Source organism: Schistocerca piceifrons, chromosome 3 (genome assembly GCF_021461385.2).
Source record: "Schistocerca piceifrons isolate TAMUIC-IGC-003096 chromosome 3, iqSchPice1.1, whole genome shotgun sequence".
NCBI classification, from domain to species: Eukaryota; Metazoa; Arthropoda; class Insecta; order Orthoptera; family Acrididae; genus Schistocerca; species Schistocerca piceifrons.
The window spans coordinates 458696165-458719535 of record NC_060140.1 but is presented as its reverse complement, the minus strand read 5'-3'; the positions used below and the strand labels follow the sequence as shown (position 1 = coordinate 458719535).

Here is a 23371-nt window from a genome sequence, read left to right as displayed (position 1 = left end):
TGATGGTCACATCCGTGTTGGGCGACACTGCGGTGAACGCACATTGGAAGCGTGTACTCGTCATCGCCATACTGGCGTATCACCCGGCGTGATGGTATGGGGTGCCATTGGTTACACGTCTCGGTCACCCCTTGTTCACACTGACGGCACTTCGAATAGTGGACGTTACATTTCCGATGTGTTACCATCCGTGGCTCTACCCTTCATTCGATCTCTGAGAAACCCTACATTTCCGCAGGATAATGCACGACCGCATGTTGCATGCTCCTGTACAGGCCTTTCTGGATACAGAAAATGTTCGACTGCTGCCCTGGCCAGCACATTCTCCAGATCTCTCACTAACTGAAAACGTCTGGTCAATGGTGGCCGAGCAACTGGCTCATCGCAATACGCCAGGCACTACTCTTGATGAACTGTGGTATCGTGTTGAAGCTACATGGGCAGCTGTACCTGTACACGCCATCCAAGCTCTGTTTGACTCAATGCTCAGGCGTATCAAGACCGTTATTACGGCCAGAGGTGGTTGTTCTGGGTACTGATTTCTCAGGGTCTATGCATCCGAATTGCGTGAAAATGTAATCACATGTCAGTTCTCGTGTAATATATTTGTCCAATGAATACCCGTTTATCATCTACATTTCTTCTTGGTGTAGCAATTTTAATGGCCAGTAGTGTACGTAACTTTTTTTTTATACGAGCAAGAACGATGTCCTCCGTACGTGAAATTGTTCAATTTCATGAAAGTTTGTAACAACAGCTGTAATTTATTTATAGGCAATCGTTTGGCAAATGACGTCATACCAAAACTAGTCACCGCGAATAAAGGATATTTTTCATTGCGACTTCGACGAAATTACATAGAACAGCTTTAATAAAAGTAAGTTTCTGGCCCATTTTTCCTGCGTCATGCTGGAGATTCATAAGGAAGTTACTATGTTTTATTTCGTCCTCGCCTTATTCGTCATCGGAGCGCAGTTGTGGGGTTTCAATGAAATGAGTAAAAGAGAGCGGAATAAAAAATATATACACTTGACAATGATAACATGTGGATATGCTACATCGTTTTCCATGTGTCCCCACTCCAGTACTACAATATCAGCAGCCGCAGCACTCTCAATATCCAGATCTTTGACACGAGTTGGTATCTGTATTTTAAAATAGTTATAGACTATTGGATTTAGCCGTTCGATCTGGGGCACCTGTCTTTTTAGAATCGATACTGGCTGCAGAAGATGTAGTCAGGTGTAGGACATACTTCTTGTGTGAATGTGAAATTTAAACACACAACAAGTTCCTACGAAATATTTTAGTGTTCCTTGTAGTTACTAAAGGTTTAAATTGGATTAATTTGGATTACTGCGTTTCGCATTTAGAAAATCAAAGAAGAAACTTAAAAGTTTAACGTCTTCTCGACCTCATTAAGTACAGAGTGCTAGCTCGTACAGAGAAATGTGAGTTAAGTGTGTCCTGTTTGAGAAACAATTCGCTATTCCTATGAAGGAAGTTATGGAAACTACAGAAAACATCAGGACAGCCGGACGCACGTCTGCTTTTTCGAACTACAAATGCAGTGGGTTTTTGTCTGTGTTGTCTCGATGTATAAGAGTATGCAAGTGCTGAAACGAGGACATTTATGGAATTATTTTCCGTGTATTATAAGAAACTCCTGTTTGACATTTAAATTTTTCTTATGAACTGACATTGACGAGCGGCTCCGGATTGTCTAGAGAGATCGTCCCATTGCCAAAGTAGAATTCCCTCAGCTTGGCAGCCGCCTCCTGCTGCTCTTCCACAGTTGGCAAGTGCAGATTTGGTCCGACCGTCTCAACAAACTGGTCGTTGAGTGCGTTGATTTTATTTGGGTTGGACAGAATTCCAGCACCTACGAGCAAAACATCGTACATTAGACATTACAATAAAGACAATAGAAATTAGTAAAATATAAGTCGTGTTGCATACAACGTCATCACAGTAGTTGACATTTTAATTCTATTAACAACTGTACAAGCTGATATCAGTTTAGGTGAAGATGGTTAACCTTATTTTCACTGTTTTAAGGCAGGCGTTAGAGGGAATGAAAATGATCATACCGCAACGCGAATACAATAAGAGGTGTACTTTCGATATGATAAGAAACGAGGGGACCCGTACGAAGCTTTCTCACTTTCATAGTTTTAAATAGTGACAGTATTTTGAATTAGTGTAGGCATTGAGATAAGGGTAGTTGGGGAAGAGAAAAATCTTTAAAAGTGAACCGAACGGCGTAAAATAATAATCACGAATTTATGATAGATCTGTGTATATATCTAGAATACCCTGTTGTTGACAAATCTTAATAATTAATGAGCTAATACAAACACAAAATAAAATAAGTGAAGACATGTAATCTATTGCTCAGCACAATATCTGACTGTCATCACGTACCTGTAATTAACTAACTTTCGACCGCAATATTTACATTTACCTGTTGTCGAAGAGAAGTTTAATAAGAAATACGAATATAAAATAACAAGACGTAAATAAATGCGGAATGTGTAGGTTAGAAGGTATTGTTCGCTTCTTACTTGGTACATCACTAGGGGAACCTTAACTTCTAACTGTATTTAAATGTTGTAACTGCACTTCCTACTTTACCTGAGCACGTTAGGTCGCGGCAGCAGCAGGCCAATCACAACTCAAGGCGACAATGACAAACATGTTTCTCGTTTCGGAAAGTATATTTGTTAAAAAGTTAGCTCAAACGACGGACAGAGATAATGGACTACCGCAGTCTTCACGGTGAGAGAGATGAGCGTATGTCATCGTTGGCCGGGAGGCCCCTTCCGCGGAAGCTCGGCCGCCAAGTGCAAGTCGACGCCACATTGGGCAGCTTGCACGCCGGTGATGAGGATGAAATGATCGTGAGGACAACACAACACCCTGTCCATGAGTGGAGAAAATCTTCAACCCGGCCGGGCATCGAACCCAGGCACGCTGCACGGGAGGCCAGCACATTACCGGCCAACTATGCAGGCAGACTCTTCACGGTTATTATCTATGACAGTGCTGTAGACAAATTATCAGTTAATAAGTACCGGTACTTTATAGTATGAAAAAGGAGTCTCTTATTCGTGATTTGTTAGTTAGCTTCCTAAAGTATAGATATGAACCTGGGAATTCACGATGCCCTTTCGTCTTTGATAGTTGAAAGTCTCTTGTGTTAACGTGTTCCAAAAATAGTAAGTTTTAGCCCAAAATCGATGTGCAACGCCCGAAGCCGGTTGAAAACCTTTCTAACAATACCTTATTCATCCCTGTACGATTAGTAGAACTATTTGTTGAGAAAAAGAGATGCTGACTTGAGAAATAATATACAGTAGAGCGTCGATTATCCGAAGTAATTGGGGGGCATGGGTGTTCAGAAAACTGGTTTGTTCGGATAATCGAACTGTACATGTTTATTTGACAAAAATAAGTACTGTACAGTAAATTTATTCATAAAAACAGGCATCCCCACCTTGTATTCATTGGATAAAGTGGTTGCAGATTCACCTTCTTCTGACCTTTTAATAATCTCGTACTTGTCCCTCAGAGAAAGGACAACACGTTTACATCTAAGCATTTTGTATCGTCAAGTTCACTTCTTCACGCAGCAGCACACAAGTGGTAGTAACAGAGAACAGAAGGTGACTGTTTGCACCGTGAGAAGCTCTTCTTGGGGGCGCGCAATCCTTCAAACTGCGCGTAGCGGCACACCTCGACTCTAAGCTGCCGCAGCTGTTGCTGTGAACAGCTTTGATACTGCCGCTACTTCTACTGCCAGTGCCAAGCCGACAGAAGTGTGCTGATTGTTGAAACACGCCGACTAGCGGCTTGGCCTGTCAGCAGCATCTTGTGAAGGCCCCAGTAGAAGCAATGTTCAGCCAGCGGTGGCCCAGTGCGGCGACTACTGTGGGAAACTTGGTTTGGGGAGGAGGAGGATATTAGTGTTTAACGTCCCGTCGACAACGAGGTCATTAGAGACGGAGCGCAAGCTCGGGTGAGGGAAGGATGGAGAAGGAAATCGGCCGTGCCCTTTCAAAGGAACCATCCCGGCATTTGCCTGAAGCGATTTGGGGAAATCATGGAAAACCTAAATCAGGATGGCCGGAGACGGTACTGAACCGTCGTCCTCCCGAATACGAGTCCAGTGTGCTAACCACTGCGCCACCTCGCTCGGTCTTGGTTTGGGAGTAAGGGGGATGATGGACGGTAGGGTGGGAGAGTAACAGGTGCGAGCCAGTACACAGTGCGGTTAAGAGGTCGTTCGGTTGACCGACGTTCGGATAATCGACGCTCTACTGTATTTGATAAAAAGACCTCGCACATTCACTGAAATGATTGGAATCATTATTACTGAAAAGTAACAACACCAATCAAATCATATCATACAGGCTGAATATCCAGTGAAATGAACACAGTGGGTGAGCCAGGAGGAAAGGTACATGCTTTGAGGAGTGATAGTGTTCGTGAATATGAGCAAAGAAGTCTTATGAACATAATTATGTGAAAATGATGCGGAACAGGACAAATGCAGGTGACAATAAACGAAACATTATGATTTAATTTTTTGTTTAATTGTGTACATTTCCTTACAAAAGATGTTAAGAAAGTCCACCGTCAACTGCAATGCATTTATAGCTCTTGTAGACAGCTGCCGTGTCGTCGTTCTAAGGTCATTCGCACTGTCCTTCACTTGAGCAAAAGTATGTAAAATACGAGCAAGAAATTCCATATCGTAAGGAATGTCTTGGCTGTTTTCTTTCTGTCGAAATATCCATAATTACAGTAGCACCAGCGCATCTGGTGTACAAGTCAATTGCCATGAAGACTTACCGAAACATGAGTGCGGGAAGCAAGGAGTCTCCTAACAAGTGAATGGTCCAGTATGACATGTCGAAATCTACCCTGAAATTTTTTACCCAGCAAGAAGACACCGAAAGAAATACATTGCCGAAATTTTAGCTGCTAAGAGGCACTGCAAGTGTTTTGTAAGAACTGTTGAAGCTACACATTTTTGCCGCGCGAAGAACAGCTTATAACAGCGGATTGTACAGCCCTTCACGTCTAGCACGCGACTCGACAAATAGCTCACTCAGCGCCGCGTAGCGGAATTATCCGGAATTCACAGACACCAATTTTGGTTTTGGTTTGGTTTTTTACTTTCATTCCAATTGATCCGTAGTGAGGAGGTCTTCCAGGATGTAGAACATGTCAGAAAAACAATAATACATGACAAATGTTTACAACTAAAACAAATAACCTAATGTACCATTCCACATGTCCCAAGTGGAGAGATTGTCATTTTTTTAATGAACACTATATGAAAGAATCATTTTACAAACACTAATGCACTTAATTTAAACTAAAAATGTTTTATTTATTTATAAGGTAATAAACATGTAATAGAACTACTATAATACTTGTTTACAATGAACACATTACTGCACTGAAATGGTGCAGAAGTTATATATTACACACACACAAATCAGTTACCTTATCAGTTTACCTTATCATGTGACACAAACTTTAACTTGATACGTCCAGCTGTTCCTGAGAGAAAGGGGTTTTAACAGACGGACAGACAGGAATTGGATAACAAGTGACAAAAATATTTTTTTCTTGTGATATAATTTCAAATTAAGAATTTTCGGTTTTTTCCCTTAATTTTACTGTGGAACCTTGCTTCTTGCCACATTTCATAATTCAGGGTCAATGTCAAGTACGTTCTAGATTTTGATGAATGAGTTTGCAAGTATCGAGATACTTGACATAAATGGTCGTACATTTAGACTGTGTAGACTTATAAGATTAAATGTTTTGCGCATAAATTTCAACCTGATGCATGTGCCTGTTTCTTAGAAAAAGGTTTCTTAATAGTCAGACAGACAGACAGACAGATGGACAGCAAAGTGATCCTCTAACGGTTCTGTTTTTGCTGACTGATATACGATACCTTCCCTTTTGACATCTTGCAGCAGTTTTCTTCTGTCAAACTCATAGCATTGACTTTACTTATTATTATAATCACAAAATAATCTACTTCGTAAGTGGATCTGACGACTGTGTTGCGTGGATGGGAAGCTTCTAATATTTTAAAGTTGCACTTTGTTCCTTACTTTAGCTGTCATATAGGAATACATTTTATAAATATTTTCTAAAAAGTATTTAATGATGCATTGTGTATGTTTTTCATCATGGGATAGCCTGATGAAAATGTTTTTCATCATGGGATAGCCTGATGACGGTACTTTATTACGTGATTGTTTTTTTTTTCCAAACTGTCCTTTAACTTACGTAAAACCTATAATAAAGAGTCAATCATAATTGGAATAAAATAATCTCCACTGAATAATGAAATGTGAATCGGTACCAGTGATTGGCAATACTTAACTACCTGTATTAAGATTACAGTTTCGTATATTACCCTAAACGCACAGCTAAATGAGAAGACATCATTGAAGCAAGTTGAACTCCACGGAGAATGAGGGAAACTGGGTAGGTCCATAACCAGCAGGGAGTCAGTCCTCCATCACCATTCGCAGAACAATCACTCGCCCTTGTGCAAAGGGACCCTCAAGACAGTTATCAGAGTTGGGCTGGGCTATGTGAGACGACGTCGACGTATCCTCTACTCCCCAAAGTAATTCAATGCAGATTGCATCTTCAGGAGATGCATGAACAACAGAGACTTTTTTTAGTGAGCTATGTGGCCGCAGGATACATGCTGCTAAATTCCAGACTCCGAGGAGAACTACGTCTGTGGAGAGAAACAAGGGGCAGTCAAAATTCGCCAAAACAGCACGGGTTGTTAGGATAATATATTAGAATTGGAATGGGAGCAGAAAATTTATGGCACCATTGAAGATAGTCAGATACCGACACCTCGCCGGGTGCTGCAAAACCAGATAGTTAAAGAAATGTAAAAACGATTACCAATGTTTCACACAAATAACTTAGAAGTAGGAGTAAGTAGTTAACTGTGCTGACAGAGGTCCTTCCAAATTGCTCAGTGCATGCAAGAAGGCAGAGTGAGGCAGTATTTCAGACACATTTTATAGCACCAAGACTAACAAGTTTTGCAACTGATTAACTACCTGAAATGCAAGTAAGGGAGAGAGACTAGAGACCTGTAAGATGAATTCTTATTCGTCGCCTTTGTAGAGTCAATCACAGGTTATGCAGGGCCAAAAACACTTGGAGTACAGAGTTTCCTTGTCGGAAGTGCTTTGCAAAAAGTTACTTCGGGGGCCAGACGTCTTGGCAGACGGGCGTCTTGGTGGGCAGACTTCGCTTCCAGACGACATTTCCTGGTTCGTCTGGCTCTCATCTGGCTGAGCTGAAGTTAGACGTAGACAGAGGCAAGTTGTCGGTTCAGACTCAATAACTAATTTTTGCAGCCATGTCAGCAGGTACCTGCAGATTACAAGTATGGTAAGACCCAGCTACAACAGCGAAGCGAACTGCAGGGAAAGACAAATCATTTGTAATGACATTCATCTGAAGACTTTTTGGAGTTAGAGATTCAACATGTTTTCAACTTCAGCAAGGGAATCACGGTATGACTCCCATGTGTGTAAATATTTTGTCCAGATGCGTTTTCACTTGAATCATATTGCAGATCGCATATCCACTTGCCAAGCAAATACTCTACTCATTTTAATGTTCTTTCCGTTTGTTTATTGTGAGTTTAGTTACGTGCATGTGTGATAAACTGAGTTCATTGAGATATCTGTCTAATTTAGTAGTCATATGAATTTACTACCTAAGTCGAAACAAGGCCCCGGGAGTAGACAACATTCCATTAGAACTACTGACAGTCTTGGGAGAGCCAGTCATGACAAAACTCTACCATCTGGTGAGCAAGATGTACGAGACAGGAGAAATACCCTCAGACTTCAAGAAGAATATAATAATTCCAATACCAAAAAAAGTAGGTGTTGACAGATATGAAAACTATTGAATTATCAGCTTAATAAGCCACGGCTGCAAAATACTAAGACGAATTCTTTACAGACGAATGGAAAAACTGCAAGAATGCGACTTCGGGGAAGATCAGTTTGGATTCCGTAGAAATGCTGGAACACGTGAAGCAATACTGACGCTACGACTTACCTTAGAAAATAGATTAAGAAAAGGCAAACCTACATTTCTAGCATTTGTAGATTTAGAGAAAGCTTTTGACAATGTTGACTGGAATACTCTCTTTCAAATCCTGAAGGTGGCAGAGGTAAAATACAGGGAGTGAAAGGCTACTTACAATTTGTACAGAAACGAGATGGCAGTTATGAGTCGAGGGTCATGAAAGGGAAGCAGTGGTTGGGAAGGGAGTGAGACAGGGTTGTAGCCTATCCCCTATGTTATTCAATCTGTGTATTGAGCAAGCAGTAAAGGAAACAAAAGAAAAATGCGGAGTAGGAATTAAAACCCATGGAGAAGAAATAAAAACTTTGAGGTTCGCCGGCCGAAGTGGCCGCGCGGTTCTGGCGCTGCAGTCTGGAACCGCGAGACCGCTACGGTCGCAGGTTCTAATCCTGCCTCGGGCATGGATGTGTGTGATGTCCTTAGGTTAGTTAGGTTTAACTAGTTCTAAGTTCTAGGGGACTAATGACCTCAGCAGTTGGGTCCCATAGTGCTCAGAGCCATTTGAACCAGCCAGCCTTTGAGGTTCGCTGTTAACGCTGTAACTCTGTCAGAGACAGCAAAGGACCTGGAAGAGCAGCTGAATGGAATGGACAGTGTCTTGAAATGAGGATATAAGATGAAAATAAACAAAAGCAAAACAAGGATAATGGAATGTAGTCGAATTAAGTCGGGTGATGCTGAGGGAAGTAGATTAGGAAATGAGACACTTAAAGTAGTAAAGGAGTTTTGCTATTTGGGGAGCAAAATAACTGATGATGGTCGAAGTAGAGAGGATATAAAATGTAGACTGGCAATGGCAAGGAAAGCGTTTCTGAATAGGAGAAATTTGTTAACATCGAGTATAGATTTAAGTGTCAGGAAGTCGTTTCTGAAAGTATTTGTATGGAGTGTAGCCATGTACGGAAGTGAAACGTGGACGATAAATAGTTTAGACAAGAAGAGAATTGAAGCTTTCGAAATGTGGTGCTACAGAAGAATGCTGAAGATTAGATGGGTAGGTCACATAACTAATGAGGAGGTATTGAATAGAACTGGAGAGAAGAGAAATTTGTGGCACATCTTGATTAGAAGAAGGGATCGGTTGGTAGGGCATATTCTGACGCATCAAGGGATCACCAGTTTAGTATTGGAGGGCAGCGTGGAGGGTAAAAATCGTAGAGGGAGAGCAAGAGATGAATACACTTAGCAGATTCAGAAGGATGTATGTTGCAGTAGGTACTGGGAGATGAAGAAGTTTGCACAGGATAGAGTAGCATGGAGAGCTGCATCAAACCAGTCTCAGGACTGAAGACCACAACAACAACATGAATTTACTTATCATTGTTTGGATGGTTGATGGTTTTCTTTTTCAGATATACAGGGCCAGTTTAAGATATTTGATTAACGATTCACCGGCCGCTGTGGCTGAGCGGTTATAGGCGCTTTAGTCCGGAACTGCGCTGATGCTTCGGTCGCAGGTTCGAATCCTGCCTAGGGCATGTATGTTTGTGATGGCCTTAGGTTAGTTAGATTTAAGTAGTTCTAAGTCTAGGGGACTGATGGCCTCAGATGTTAAGCCCCATAGCGCATGGAGCCATTTGAATAGTTAACGATCCCAATCAAACTACGCCGCCCACCGTTTCACGTTAGGGCAAAATCTTACAACTTGATGCCGAAAGTAAGATATAAATGTCGTATTGGATTGTGGCTGGATTGTCCCATTGGTGAGTTCAACCGCCTGTCGGAAAAGGTGCTCTCCTTTTCCTTACGGATATGAGAGAGTTGTCGTATGTGTTTTGTAGCGTGTATGTGAGTGTAATGGATGCTTGTAGAGTGTACTGCTGCGTTTATGTTGTATAATACAAGGTGTATGTAAGGTCCGGGAACACTTTCAATTATTTGTTGCACAAGAACCAAACATTGTACAGATATCATACATATGTCATTTTGAAGAGGAACCCTGTAAGTTTTTTCATGTATATCGCCACAACGTAGTTTGGTAATTTGCCGATAGTCAGCACTAGTTGCAAACATGGCGAGTTCGCCGAGAGCACTGTCACCGGATATTTCTACTTGGACATGTTGCAGCAATGGCTGATGCCTCAAATGCAATAGGACTCTCCGTTTATCTTTCAGCTGGACGGGGCTCCACCCTACTTTCATCGTGAAGTTTGTGGGTATCTGAACACGGAGCTACCGCATCGACGGATTGGCCGTGCTACAGAAGGGGACAGATGTTTCATGAAATGGCCTCCCCGATCGCCAGATCTCACTCCACGTGACTTTTTTCTGTGGGGACACATTAGAGATCTGGTGTGTGTACCGCCTCTACCACGTGATGTAGCAGAGCTCCGGGAGAGAGTACGGGAAGCGACTGCCACAGTCGACGATGCCATGCTGGGACGGGTATGGCAAGAATTCGATTGCCGTATTGACTTCTGCCCGGTCGCTCATTGTTCGGATGTCGAATGTTTGTAAAAAAAACCTTTTTGAGTTTCTCTTCAAAATGCAATGTACATGACATCTGTGCAATGTTTACTTCTTGTGCAACAAATAACTGAAAGTGTTCCCGGACTTTATGGACACCCTGTGGTAGTGAGAGAAGGGAGGTGGGTTGAAACCCGTTGCCGGCAAGTGGTGTTCTCCTCTTCAGTAGCACCCCACATACGACGGATGGATCACCATCAACAGTGTCACATACCCCCACTTAATGAGTCACTGTGTATAGGTTTCGAATTTAATCCATGACATCGGCGCAACCACCGGCGATCAGGAACTTTGCTCGACTATCTCTCTTCCCATTACCAGAAAAGTTCCGGCAGTGAAAATTTCGTCCACCACCAGGATGCGAACCGGCTTACGTCCGAGTCGAGCGCCTCCTCACGGTTAGAGACCTCGGCTACGGGGGTGGGAATAAGTGTAGGGCTTTAAACAAACACTTTCTTGTGTTTACTCATTTACTTCGGTTACCACAGAAGTTATTATGATGTTATTTTTACATTTATTAGATATTCGTACCATTGGATCGAAAAATCGAAACGTTCCTCAGCAGAGTCATCTTGCCAGAACAGTCTCGTTCAATGGCGCAGACAAACTGCGAGAAGTTCTGTAACATGTCTTGACAAATATTAAATAAAGAACGAACACATACGGTCTAGTTCAGAATTCCTATTACAGTCTTCTAGGGGTTGTAGAGGGAACTTAGTAGATGAAGTTTTGTTAGGAACATCGCATAACAGCCGGCCGAAGTGGCCGAGCGGCTCTAGGCGCTACAGTCTGGAATCGCGAGACCGCTACGGTCGCAGGTTCGAATCCTGCCTCGGGCATGGATGTGTGTGATGTCCTTAGGTTAGTTAGGTTTAAGTAGTTCTAAGTTCTAGGGGACTGATGACCTCAGAAGTTAACTCCCATGTGCTCAGAGCCATTTGAACCATTTGAACATCGCATAACACCTTCGTCCGACTACATCAACAGCTACGAGGAATTGATACGTTTGAAAGTAGCAGGGATGGCTGTGGTACTCCACGGACGGGCTGCACTCTTGACTTTGCAGAGGACGTCTTTTGTCACGTGGAGGGCAACCGAGTACTGGTTCTCGAAGCATTGCCTATGCCGTGTGCTTGTGCAGCACACGGGACAGAACTCATTGTATCCGCTGTGTGCGTACCGTGAAGCGAGGGATTAGAAGATTATCCGCTCCTCAAACCGATGAGACGGTACATTTCCAGACATGGAATTCTTATCAAAACTTCATGTACTAAGTATCCTCTACAACCCAAAGAATTCTGTAACAGGAATTTTGAATTGCCCTCGGACATCTTAAAACAATTGCCACGAAATTTCAATACTTTGTTCACAGAACACACGGGAGCCACATGAAAAATGGGGTTGCTGTAGTCAGTTTGTGCGTTCTGCGCGTAACAGGAAGAGCATGGTTACGACTTGAATGGAAGTTGGCGCTGTGAAAACCAAAAACACAAATGTAAGAGATAACCTAGATACCATTTAACAATAATATGCAACAGATTGCTGTTAGTAAGCTGGAAGTACCTCCAATTCAGAGTCGCCATTTGACTAAATAGTCGCCCTAGCCGTCAGTTTGGCTTACGAAAATTCCACCAACGACGGTCTGGAGATACGCCGACAATGGCTATTAGACACCGAAGGAATAGCGGCTACTGTGGCCTTCTGCTTGGTAATATCAGTCTCGGTAAGCCTGATGTATTCGGAACTGACTACAGACGATTTTTTGGATGTTTAGGTACGACAGGCGATCAGCGACGTATGTACTAATCTATATTCGACACAAACGAGGAAGTTCGCGGAAGTCATGACAGCATTCAACATATATGGTGACTAGCAAACCAATCAAGGAGAACTTCGTGTTCATGATCCTACATGATCCCCGCATTCGCTTGCAAGGTTACATACACGTCGCTGGTGCTCATCATCAGGTGTCGAAGATATTCAGGGTGAAAACTATTTAAAACGTCAAACTCTTGTAGATTGTACGGGATACCAAAACAAAATAATTACCTGTGAGCATTTTTTAATCAGGTAGAGAATGTAATCGGTCTCAGTAATCGTGCAATTGGATATGATATGGGGACGAATCAGACAAATGTAAGAAAAGTCCTTCACCAGCAGTTGTTAAATCCACTACAAATCAGTACACGAGGCCCCGGCTTGATGGGGCCATGGCGCATTTCAGTCACGCTCTGCGTCGTTTCTTGAACCGACAGGTCCAGAAAAGTGGATTGGCAATGGTGATCCTGTAAAATGGCCTACTCTTTTTCCTGATTTGATCCCACTGGACTTCTTTGCGTGATGAGAGACGGGTAACTTTGTTTACGAAAGCCCTGTTGAATCAGAAGAGGATCTGTTAGCCCGGGTAGCAGCGTCAGCAGTAGGTATTAAGGACACTAGTTAGACAGAACATGACCCAAAGGGGTAACATCTATTAACAATTCAATGGAGGAATTTTTGAACCTCTAGCGTAACTGAAGTAGTTGTGTTAATGTTGTTGTCTCCTGTTAGTAAAAAACTGAAACTTTTTGTGTAAAAAAACTGAAACTTTTTTGTGTCAAAAACTGAAACTTGTTTGTATAACTTTTTGTCCTAACAGGAGAACGCAATATAAAAATTGTTTTCATTATCAAATGCAACATCCCAGATTTTATTGGATTAATAAATTTTCGTTCAGAGGAAATTCCTACTACAGATTTAAAAAATCCTCACACGAAAATATTACAGTAGAGAACAATATTTGTTTCGGTATCCGCGCTCACATCCACACACCCTGTATGAACGTTGGAATTTCGCCAATATTCCCCGTCTAGGTAGGACTGAAAATCATACAAAAAACATTTTTTTGCCAGTAACAAATGCTGATATTTGAGTATGTTGCGGTGGTGCAGGGTGACAATTATACAACTACATGAAATAAAATCGTCATAACTTCTGAAAGGTCTGCGTTAGGACGTTCAAACTGCACGGTTGGCCTCAGGGCATGATGGAAATTAATATGCACTGTGTGCGTTGGTTTAGCGATGAAGCCCAATTTCAATTGGATGGGCTCGTCAGTAAGCAAAATTGGGGCATTTGGGGGACTGAGAATCCGCATTATGCGATAGAAAAGTCTCTTCATGCTCAACGGGTGACTGTGTGGTGTGCAATGTCCTGTCAAGGAATAATGGGTGCGATACTCCTTGATGGCATGGTGACTACCGAACGGTACCTGAAGGTTTGGAAGATAATTTCATCCCCATTATCCAAAGTAACCCTGTCTTGATAAGATTTGGTTCAAGTAAGACGGAGCTCGAACCCATCGAAGCAAGAGAGTGTTTGCTGTCCTGGAGGAGCACCTTGGGGAGTGCTTTCTGGCTCTGGGCATACCAGAGGCCACTGCATGAGCTTCGATTGGCCGCCATATTTACCGGATCTGAACACATGAGACTCCTTTTTGTGGGGCTATATTAAAGATGAGGTGTACAGCAATAGCCGACCGCTGTGGCCTAGCGGTTCTAGGTGCTTCAGTCCGGAACCACGCTGCTGTTACGGTCGCAAGTTCGAATCCTGCCTCGGGAATATATGTGTGTGATGTGCTTAGGTTAGTTAGGTTTAAGTAGTTTCCAAGTCTAGGGAACTGATGACCTCAGACGTTAAGTCCCATAGCGCTTAGAGCTATTTGAATTTGTACAACAATAACCCCAAAGCCATTGCTGAGCTGAAAAAAGCCATTCAGGAGGTCATCGACAGTATTGATGTTCCAACACTTCAGCAGGCCATGCAGAATTTCGCTATTCGTCTGCGCCACATCATCGCCAATGATGGCAGGCATATCGAGCACGTCATAACGCAATTCCGAATATCTGTACTGAGGCTTACTTGTGGAATAAAGTATGTGCACGCCGTAGTTTGTAACTAATTTAGGTTTTTTTTCCATATAGTTCAATAACTGTCACCCTGTAAATACGTCGTACAGTTTGCTTCTTCTCTTCCCAACATCGCGAAGTCACCAAAGCACACCCAAGACATGGTTCATGCGCTCCGTGTGTTGTAAGGGGACAGCGCCTACTCATAATCATCGATTTCGTCCAAATTTATGGAGTATGCAGGGCAGCTCCAGATGGTCAAGCGTTACAAAAAATAGCATTTTTTGGCGCAGGTCGGCTGAGGCATGAGCCATTTACGTTGACGTAGTTACCAGGCAGCGTTTGGTGCTGTGTAAGGAGTACAGAACGGTAATCCGAGGGTCGTAGGCTCGAGTCCCTATGCGGGATTCTTTTCATTTTCAATTTTCACGTTACTTGCACTGCAAATAAATCGAAGTAATGCTCACTGTATTGTGTTTACTAATACTTCGTTAATGTTTCCATAAAGAGCACGAAAAGGAAAGGCAAAGGAAAATTTTGCATTGCAAATAAATCTCCAGGAAGAGATTGTATTCGTTAACTACAATCCCTCCTCGGAAAGTTATCTGCAGAGTCTCGTGGACATTGTATAAGTGCAATCGTTCGTTGGAAATTTATTTGTAATCCCAAATTTTCCTTTGCCTTTCTATTTCATGCCTTTATGAAAATATTAACGAAATATTAATAAATACAATAAACTGAGCATTATTTCGGTTTATTTCAAATGTAAGTAACGTAAAAACTAAAAATAAAAATAAAGTTTTCATAAAGGAACTGCACCCCACGACCCTCGGATTACCGTTCTGCACTCCTCCCACTGATGCAGTCGCTGTTTGGAAGCTGAGTTAACATAAATAGCTCTCGTCTCATCTGACTCGCACCAAACTGCAATTACGTTTAAAAGCTTTGCCATATGAAGGTCCCACTTCCGTCAATTTCATTTCTGACCGCCGGCCGGAGTGGCCATGCGGTTCTAGGCGCTGCAGTCTGGAGCCGAGCGACCGCTACGGTCGCAGGTTCGAATCCTGCCTCGGGCAAGTATGTGTGTGATGTCCTTAGGTTAGTTAGGATTAATTAGTTCTAAGTTCTAGGCAACTGATGACCTCAGAAGTTAAGTCGCATAGTGCTCAGAGCCATTTGAACCATTTCTGGCCATGTCCTACATATACCATACATTTGGGTGAAGGCGGTGATGACAAGGAGGCGCGGCTCCTTTGTTAGTGGCACGCCGCACCCTTCTACTCAACGTAATTACACCACTGTCGGGTAAAAAGCGGTAATCAGATTTCTGCAATGCTACAGTAGAGAACAGCTTTAATTCGTTAGGTAAGGTGAAAATGTCACGTACCCACAGAAAATCCAAGATCCGACCACCGGAGGTGAAACATAGTGCTAAGAACCTCCTTTTCCTATCCAACAGGCTCTTGAAAAACTCGTCAAATAAATAAGTTTACAGTTAACAGTCCCAAAGTGGGAAATCTTTTTCCTTGGAAATCTTTTTGCTTGGAAATGACACGGTTTATGCTCATTTTAGGAAAATTTACCAGTACCTGTTTTTCGACCAGCGCCCCTTTCAGACAATACAAATCTTTCGTCGAATAACAAATAACACCAGCTTGAACTAAATCATCTATGAATCTATGAAAATCACAACTGACGATCAATTATTTTTTAGTTTATTAGCTTTCGGAAAGAGCTCATACAGCCATCTCAACACTTGAAATGTTGTATGACAGATTACAATTTGTTTCGACAATTCAAAGTAGACATCAGCTTAAGTCGTATTCCGGTACGAAGTTACAAAGGCTTTACAGAGGACACGATTAACTGTTAGAAACAGTTGTTGCCGTAAAACAAAGCGTGGCTACACCAAAATGATGTAGTCATTTTACGAAACTCGAAAGTACCCATAAAAATTGAACGTCCATGTCCGATGGACCTGCCTTTCACTCCATGAAGGACTTCGACCGACTCCCTGATTACGAAAATTCAGAACAACATTTAGGCTTCTGAGCCAATCAACATTTTAACTGCAAAATGTTTGGCTTGTTTCTTGCGCATAGATATTATCATTGGTTCAGACTCCTACACATTAATAACCAACCTCTACGCATTGCGCGTCTAGAAGAATCACCTGTAATCTATTTCGGTAAACTAGGGACAAGAAAAGTTTCTTTCACATCACGATAAACCCACTGAATATACCATAAAGTGATAGCTTCACCGAGCTGAACGCAGTGCTTAGGTTTGGGGAGACACCTCCCTAACCTTCCAGAACCTTCCAGTATTACCGCGAAGGGAATTATCGCAGTACTCATGCAGTTTAGAACTTCTGAAAACTTCAGTGGATTCATTGGCTCTTCTCAAAGACGATAATTGTCTCGCATCCTGTACTTAAAACACGTAGAAGCAGCATTACACTGAAATCCGGATTTTATGAAGGATAACATCTCCAACACCTTGTCCCTACAAACTTTGATATTTTACTCCGTTACTGCACATTTGGTCTCAGGCTACTGACGCGATCGAGCTTACCGTGTTCAGTTGAACGCTAAGACATAATTTCTTGGTGGTTGAATCTTCCTTCAAAGCAGACATGCAGTCAGTGAGCGATGAAATAGCACTGCAACATATTGACTTGTCAGTACGTCTTACTGGCAGAAAATTACCTGTATTTCATTTACATTTTAATGTGGGGAGGAATACTGCTGAGGTTCCAATGAGCATATCCGAAACAAATAAGTAGCCTCAATACTTGTTTAGTCAGTAAAATTTTTTTCGATACAAATAGTAAGATTTTTGTATACCTTTATTGCCTTACAATGAATTCAAGTAGTTCGGAATGCATCGCGAATAAATAAGCGCATATAATGACGCAGTAGTAAGACAAAGAGTGGAACATAGTGTAGGGGACAGTGGGGAAGGGTATTCTTAAGACAATCTTGGTGCAAAACAGGCAAGGATATCTTATACAACAGATGGATCCATAGCCGTAGTTAAGGACGACATGATTATAAAACCAGATGTGGAGGGATAACTCGAGGTGTCAGCCTCTTCCACCTAGCTACCCTGGCCACACGTCGGAATCCTCTAAATGAGGAATTATCGCATTACTCGCAAAAATCAAGCAGAAAAGCGGAATAATCTTTTGATGACTGCCAATGCGGGGAAAAAGCTTAAGAATAAAATACTGGGAAGATTTTAAAAATCTTAGTCTTGGAATCTTAGAGGAATAAATACTAAAGAAAAACAACAAAGGAGTCTCATTGCAAAAATTGATATAACTGTAATATCACAAACAAAGGAGAAACTGCAAGGCTCTAAAGAAGTTAATGATTATATTATGATATACCGTGGAGTAACTAGAACTGGACAGGCAAGAGATGGAGTTGCAAAAGTACCCACAGAAAATGATTGCAATCATACACGTTCATAAATAAAAGACTAATACATATCAAGTTAAAGATATTGAGAAAAGTGGTGAATATAATTGATGTATATGAACCAGAGGAGGGCAAAAGCACGGAAACACATGCAACCTACCAATGCGTACGGACGAAGGTTAACGGAATACCTGAAGCAGAATATTTAATAACTGCTGGGGATTTCAATGCAAGGACAAGAAAATCTATCATTAAAGGAGATATCTTAAGAGATTTTCTACCTTCAACCACTAAAGAATAGCAAAGAGCTTTTAGCCACATAAAGATAAATTTACATGGAGTGCTGGGGGGTGTTAGATCTGCAATAGAGTATATTATTACAATAAAAGTTATTCTATTAATTGAAGACACCAGAGTCTACAGAGAATTCGATGTTCGTACCGACCATTTTCTGGTAATATGAAAACTAAGAATTCCATTCTATAGCAATGAAAGTACTAACAAAAAACAGATACAACAAGAAATTTAAAGAATGTATTTGCTACAAGATTCAGACATTAGATGGTCATACGAAAAGTTTTGTATGAAATAGTAAAAGACGTGTAAGGAAACAGAACATTAATGAAAAATGGAAAGAAATAGTACGAATAATACGATCAACCGTTGATGAAACTTTAGACAAAAGAATGAAATAAACTGGGAAAAATTTTCTGAGTGAAGTAGTGCAGGATTTACATGGGCAACAAACTGAAGGCTATAAGATGCTTAAACAACAAAATAAAGATGAAAAAGACATGATTCATATTAACCGCACTTCAGAAAATGAGTGACTGGATTACTTCTAGTGTTTATGGGCAAGTGATTAAGAAAATGTGAAAACCGCAGTTAGTGACAAGCATATTGATGGTATATCAGTGGAAGAACTAAGGGTTTCGTTAAAGACATCGAAAAATAATGTGAAATTATTTAAATATGTTTTGGAATCATTATCCCTAAAGCCATTGATAGTTGTTGGAAATAAAGTAACATTCCACTTGATTAACAAACGGAAGCTTTTATCCCATTATTTAAAAAAGGAGACCGTAAGATGTGTGACAGTTATAGAGGTATTAGTATTTTGAACTCTGGATACTAGATATGTGGGAAAGTAATAACAAATATGCTAAAGACACTTTCGGAAACGTTGAAAAACACAGAGAATACAACCATCCAAAATATGTAGCCTTTATCTACTTTGGGAAACCTTTGATAAAGCTGACAGAGTTAAATTGTATGAAAGTTTGGAGAAGAACGGTGTACCTCAGCATCTAATGAGTGGAAGTCGAAGTGTGCACGTATAAAACGAAATCAAAGCGCAAGAAGGTAATCCGCTTTCGAGAGCCGCAACTAAAGGAGTGAGTTTTTCCTTGTCAAAGTAGTACATCATTACCAGCGCAGTAATAAAGTTATAAATACACTTCTATTTGCAGATGATCAAATAACCTCAGTGGACTCTGAAGACAAATTTCAGAGAACTATTTGGTCCTTGCACAAGGCAGTAAATGATTATAATATGACAATGTCTAAAAGATAAAACTAAGGTAATGACATTCTATAGCGAGAAGCTTCAAAAAGGGCAAAAGTAGTAATTACAATGAACTGCTTGAACAAGAAAGTACTTTCAGATGTCTCGGACGTGAGTTATCTATCACACATCCAACGATGAAGAATTCAATTTATAAAAATTTCAACTAATAATAAGTACGATATACCACACTCTCCTAAAAAATAAAAAAAAGGTTACGAAAGAGACAGTACTAAACTGTAGGGTTGCATAATTTCTGGTTCTTCTTGTAACACTAAAAGGTCTAATGTATGAATCAGAGATTTGGACTCTTACCGCTAGTTAGCGGAGGAGGAATGAAGCAGCAGAAATGAGACTCCTAAGACTACTAGCTGGTTAGAAACACTGGGTGTCAAAAGCATACTTCATAAAATATAGGAATACAGAAAAAATCTGAAAAACCCATTCAAAGGACGTCAGGTGAAAGAGTACCTAATTAGTGTTCTGACAGACTCCTCATGGGAGAAGAAAAGTTGGGCGTTCTAAGAAGAGATGGAAGGATCAGCTGCAGTCTTCTTGAAATTGGAACATGCAAGTGTGCCTAAACCAGAACTGTATATGATAATAACACAGTAACATTGTGGTTGATTACGGAAATTATATTAAAACATGTGGTATAACACAGTCGCGGAATACCAATATTGCCAATATAGCATCGATTTTTCCCATTGATTTAGTAAATGAAAATCATACAGAGTTGTCCTTTGCGGTGAAGAGGACGGTCATGAACTCCAGTGAGACGAATTAATATTAATAATCCAGATATAAAAGTACAATTCCCTCGGTGTCCGTTGTTACACGTGTACAGCTGACCGGCAAATAAACTTTACTTTGAATGGTGAAAATTACTGATGTCTCGAAATAATATTGGTGTTAGAAGTTATGGTCTCTTTCGGGACTCTTTTGAAATGACGTTATTAGAACTCTTGTCGTAGTTCATTGTCGGACTGACTCATCTCTTGAGATTTTGGACAAATAGAGCACAATCAATTTATCTGCGACGCTGTACTGTCGTATTTTTCATTACTCTAGATGATGGATTTTAATTAAGTACTCATTTAATTACCTTGAAAAAGGTCAAAACTTACGATAGATGATGTTGATGATGATGCTCATCTGAGGAGGAAGTTGTGGCTTGGTAGATTGTCACACATGCAGGCTACCAGTATGACTTTACAATATGCAGAATGATTAAAACGTGTTAATTCATTATATTGCAGCACTGGACACTTACCCAACTCAGCAGATGTGACGCCAGTCATGATAGGAACTTGGACGAATTGGCCATCGATGAGCCTCTGGATTGCTGACTCAGAGATGAAGGCACCTTCCAAGTCTGGCTCGGTGTGAGGATACCATAGAGTGTACGAAAACAACTGTTTTTCCTGAAAACAGAGACAGCAGCAAGCAGCAACGATAGTACATTGTGGTCAGTTACGTAGAACGAAACAAGGTCTGTATATCGGCTATACAATAAACTGAAATGTTGCTGTGTTGTATATCATACTCATAATTTGGCAGTATATTTCAACACAACGATCATTAACCTTCTGAAATTAAAAAATTACTGATCTGCATTTAGAGCAATCAGCTGACTGATCTGCGTTATTTAGTAATTGCTGCAGAAGAGTATTGTTAAAATTTGCGTCTAGCTCCTTTATAGATAACTTCACATATCACTGCACTGTTATTTACGGCTGTTCCCTGCGGAGGTTCGAGTCCTCCCTCGGGCATGGGTGCGTGTGATTGTCCTTAGGATAATTTAGGTTAAGTAGTGTGTAAGCTTAGGGACTGATGACCTTAGCAATTAAGTCCCATAAGATTTCATACATTCATTGTTATTTAAGAGCGAATACTCCTCTGGCACTCAGGAACTGGAAGATACAAATGTGCGCAAGTTGTCTACACTAACTGAACGATACCAAACATAATTATATTACATATAATGTTTGTACTATTAGCACTATGTTATATGCCATGCCATTTCTTCGGAGTTAAAAAGTTGGAAGGCTTAGATGTGCATAAGATGTTTATACTGAATTGAACTACGAAGGTAAGGTGGTAAGTACTCGGCATAACAATGAAAGCGTGTACCTTTTTTTGCTTGAAAATGCCCTTATCTTTCGAAGTCGTCTGATTTACGGCTAATGTGCTTCGATTAACGGTTCTTGAATTAGTGTTTTCCATTCCTGCAGTGAGATTGTGGGAGGTCTGCAAAACACCCATCTTTGACTGGCAATGCCTCTTTATTGTACTCTGAATGTTTTCCACCCGCAGATTTCTTTGGATAAGATATCAGAACAACGTCAGAGGGTACCAAGTGGCGGACAGGGAGAGTTTTACAAGGAATCTGTATTGCACATTTCTTGGTTTTGTCATTAGCTATGCTCATTTAAGTAAGGCGCATTGATCTGATGAGTTACGTTTTTTATTTTGCAATTATTTCCTCCTCTCAGGTATTTTTTCATATAATTTGTCCAAATGACTTGCGTAGTGTTCCCCAGTTATTGTTTTACACTTTATAAAGTAATTAATGATAAACATTTGTTTTGCATCCCAGAAAACTCCGAGTTTTTCTGATGCAACAACACCAGCTTACCCACCGCTGTAATTGTTATTTTGTTTTTGGTTATCGTGGGAAGACTCACGTTTCAGCCATACCAATTGAACACGGATAAAAAGCAATCATATTTTTAAATTGTCAAAACAAAAACATTTATGAAAAATTAGTTACCTCTCATACTTTTCGTCAGCAGTCAACAAAACGATATCTATATTGCCATAAGCTATGGAATAATTCTTTTTCCTTGTAAAATGTGCACCATTCTTCTTTCTGTCCAAGATATGGTTTCAACGATTTCATACAATTTTTGTCGTTGATAATCAAATATCACATTGTATACATACTCAATGTTTACAACCGTTGTTGCAGTTTCCAGACGTACCTTTCGCGAATATTTTTGCTCATTTGAACGAAGGGTACACAGCGAAAATACTTTAAAAAGACAAGTTAATTATTACGCTGACGTTCTTATCTGTTCCCTTATGCTTTTGCTCATAATATAGCATCATTTAAAATACCACTGACTTTTGTGTCAGGGCGATAATGGTTTTCACGTTGACACATTATGTTGAACTACGCTACAAGCAGAAGGTGGAAAGAGTACAAGAGGGCCTATACATGGAAGATGAACTTGAAAGAAATGTAATAGAAGTGGAAGAGGATACAGATGGAGATGAGATGGGAGACCGTGTAACGCGAGAAGAATTTGACAGAGCACTGAAAGACGTAAGTGAATACAAGGCCTCTGGAGTAAGCGACATTCCGTCAGAACTACCGATAGTCAGGCATCACAGAAATATTCCATCTGGTGTGCAAGATGTATGAGGCAGATAAATTTCCCTAGATTTCAAGAACAATTCTATAATCCCAATTCCAAAAAAATTGGTGCTGACAAGTGTGAATATTAGCGAACTATCACTCTAATAAATCGTGATTAAAAAATACTAACATAAATTCTTTACATAAGAATGGAAAAACTGGTTGAAGCCGTACTCAGGGAGGATCGGTTTGGATTCTGCAGAAATGTAGGTACACGCGAGGCAGTACTAACCCTTCGGCTTCTCTTAGGAAATAGGTAAAGGAAAGACAAACCTACGTTTATAGCACATGTAGACTTAGAGAAAGCTTTTGACAGTGCTCACTGGAATACTGTCTTTGAAATTCTGAAGATAGCCGAGGTAAAATACAGGCAGCACAAGGATATTTACAACTCGTACAGAAACCAGAGAGCAGTTATAAGAGACGAGGCGCATGATGGGGAAGCAGT

General features: G+C 40.8%; 1 protein-coding gene across 1 annotated transcript in view; it reads right to left on the bottom strand.

Moving 5' to 3' along the window:
* Nucleotides 1-1688: 1688 nt before the first annotated feature.
* The window catches only part of LOC124788743 (venom carboxylesterase-6-like), a 132664-nt gene continuing 110981 nt past the window's right edge, over nt 1689-23371 (bottom strand). Inside the window, exons 7-8 of the mRNA XM_047256025.1 lie at nt 20776-20926; nt 1689-1882 (exon numbers count right to left, since the gene is read on the bottom strand). Of these exons, the coding sequence (XP_047111981.1) occupies nt 1689-1882; nt 20776-20926 (345 nt within the window). The remainder of the gene's footprint in view (nt 1883-20775; nt 20927-23371) is intronic.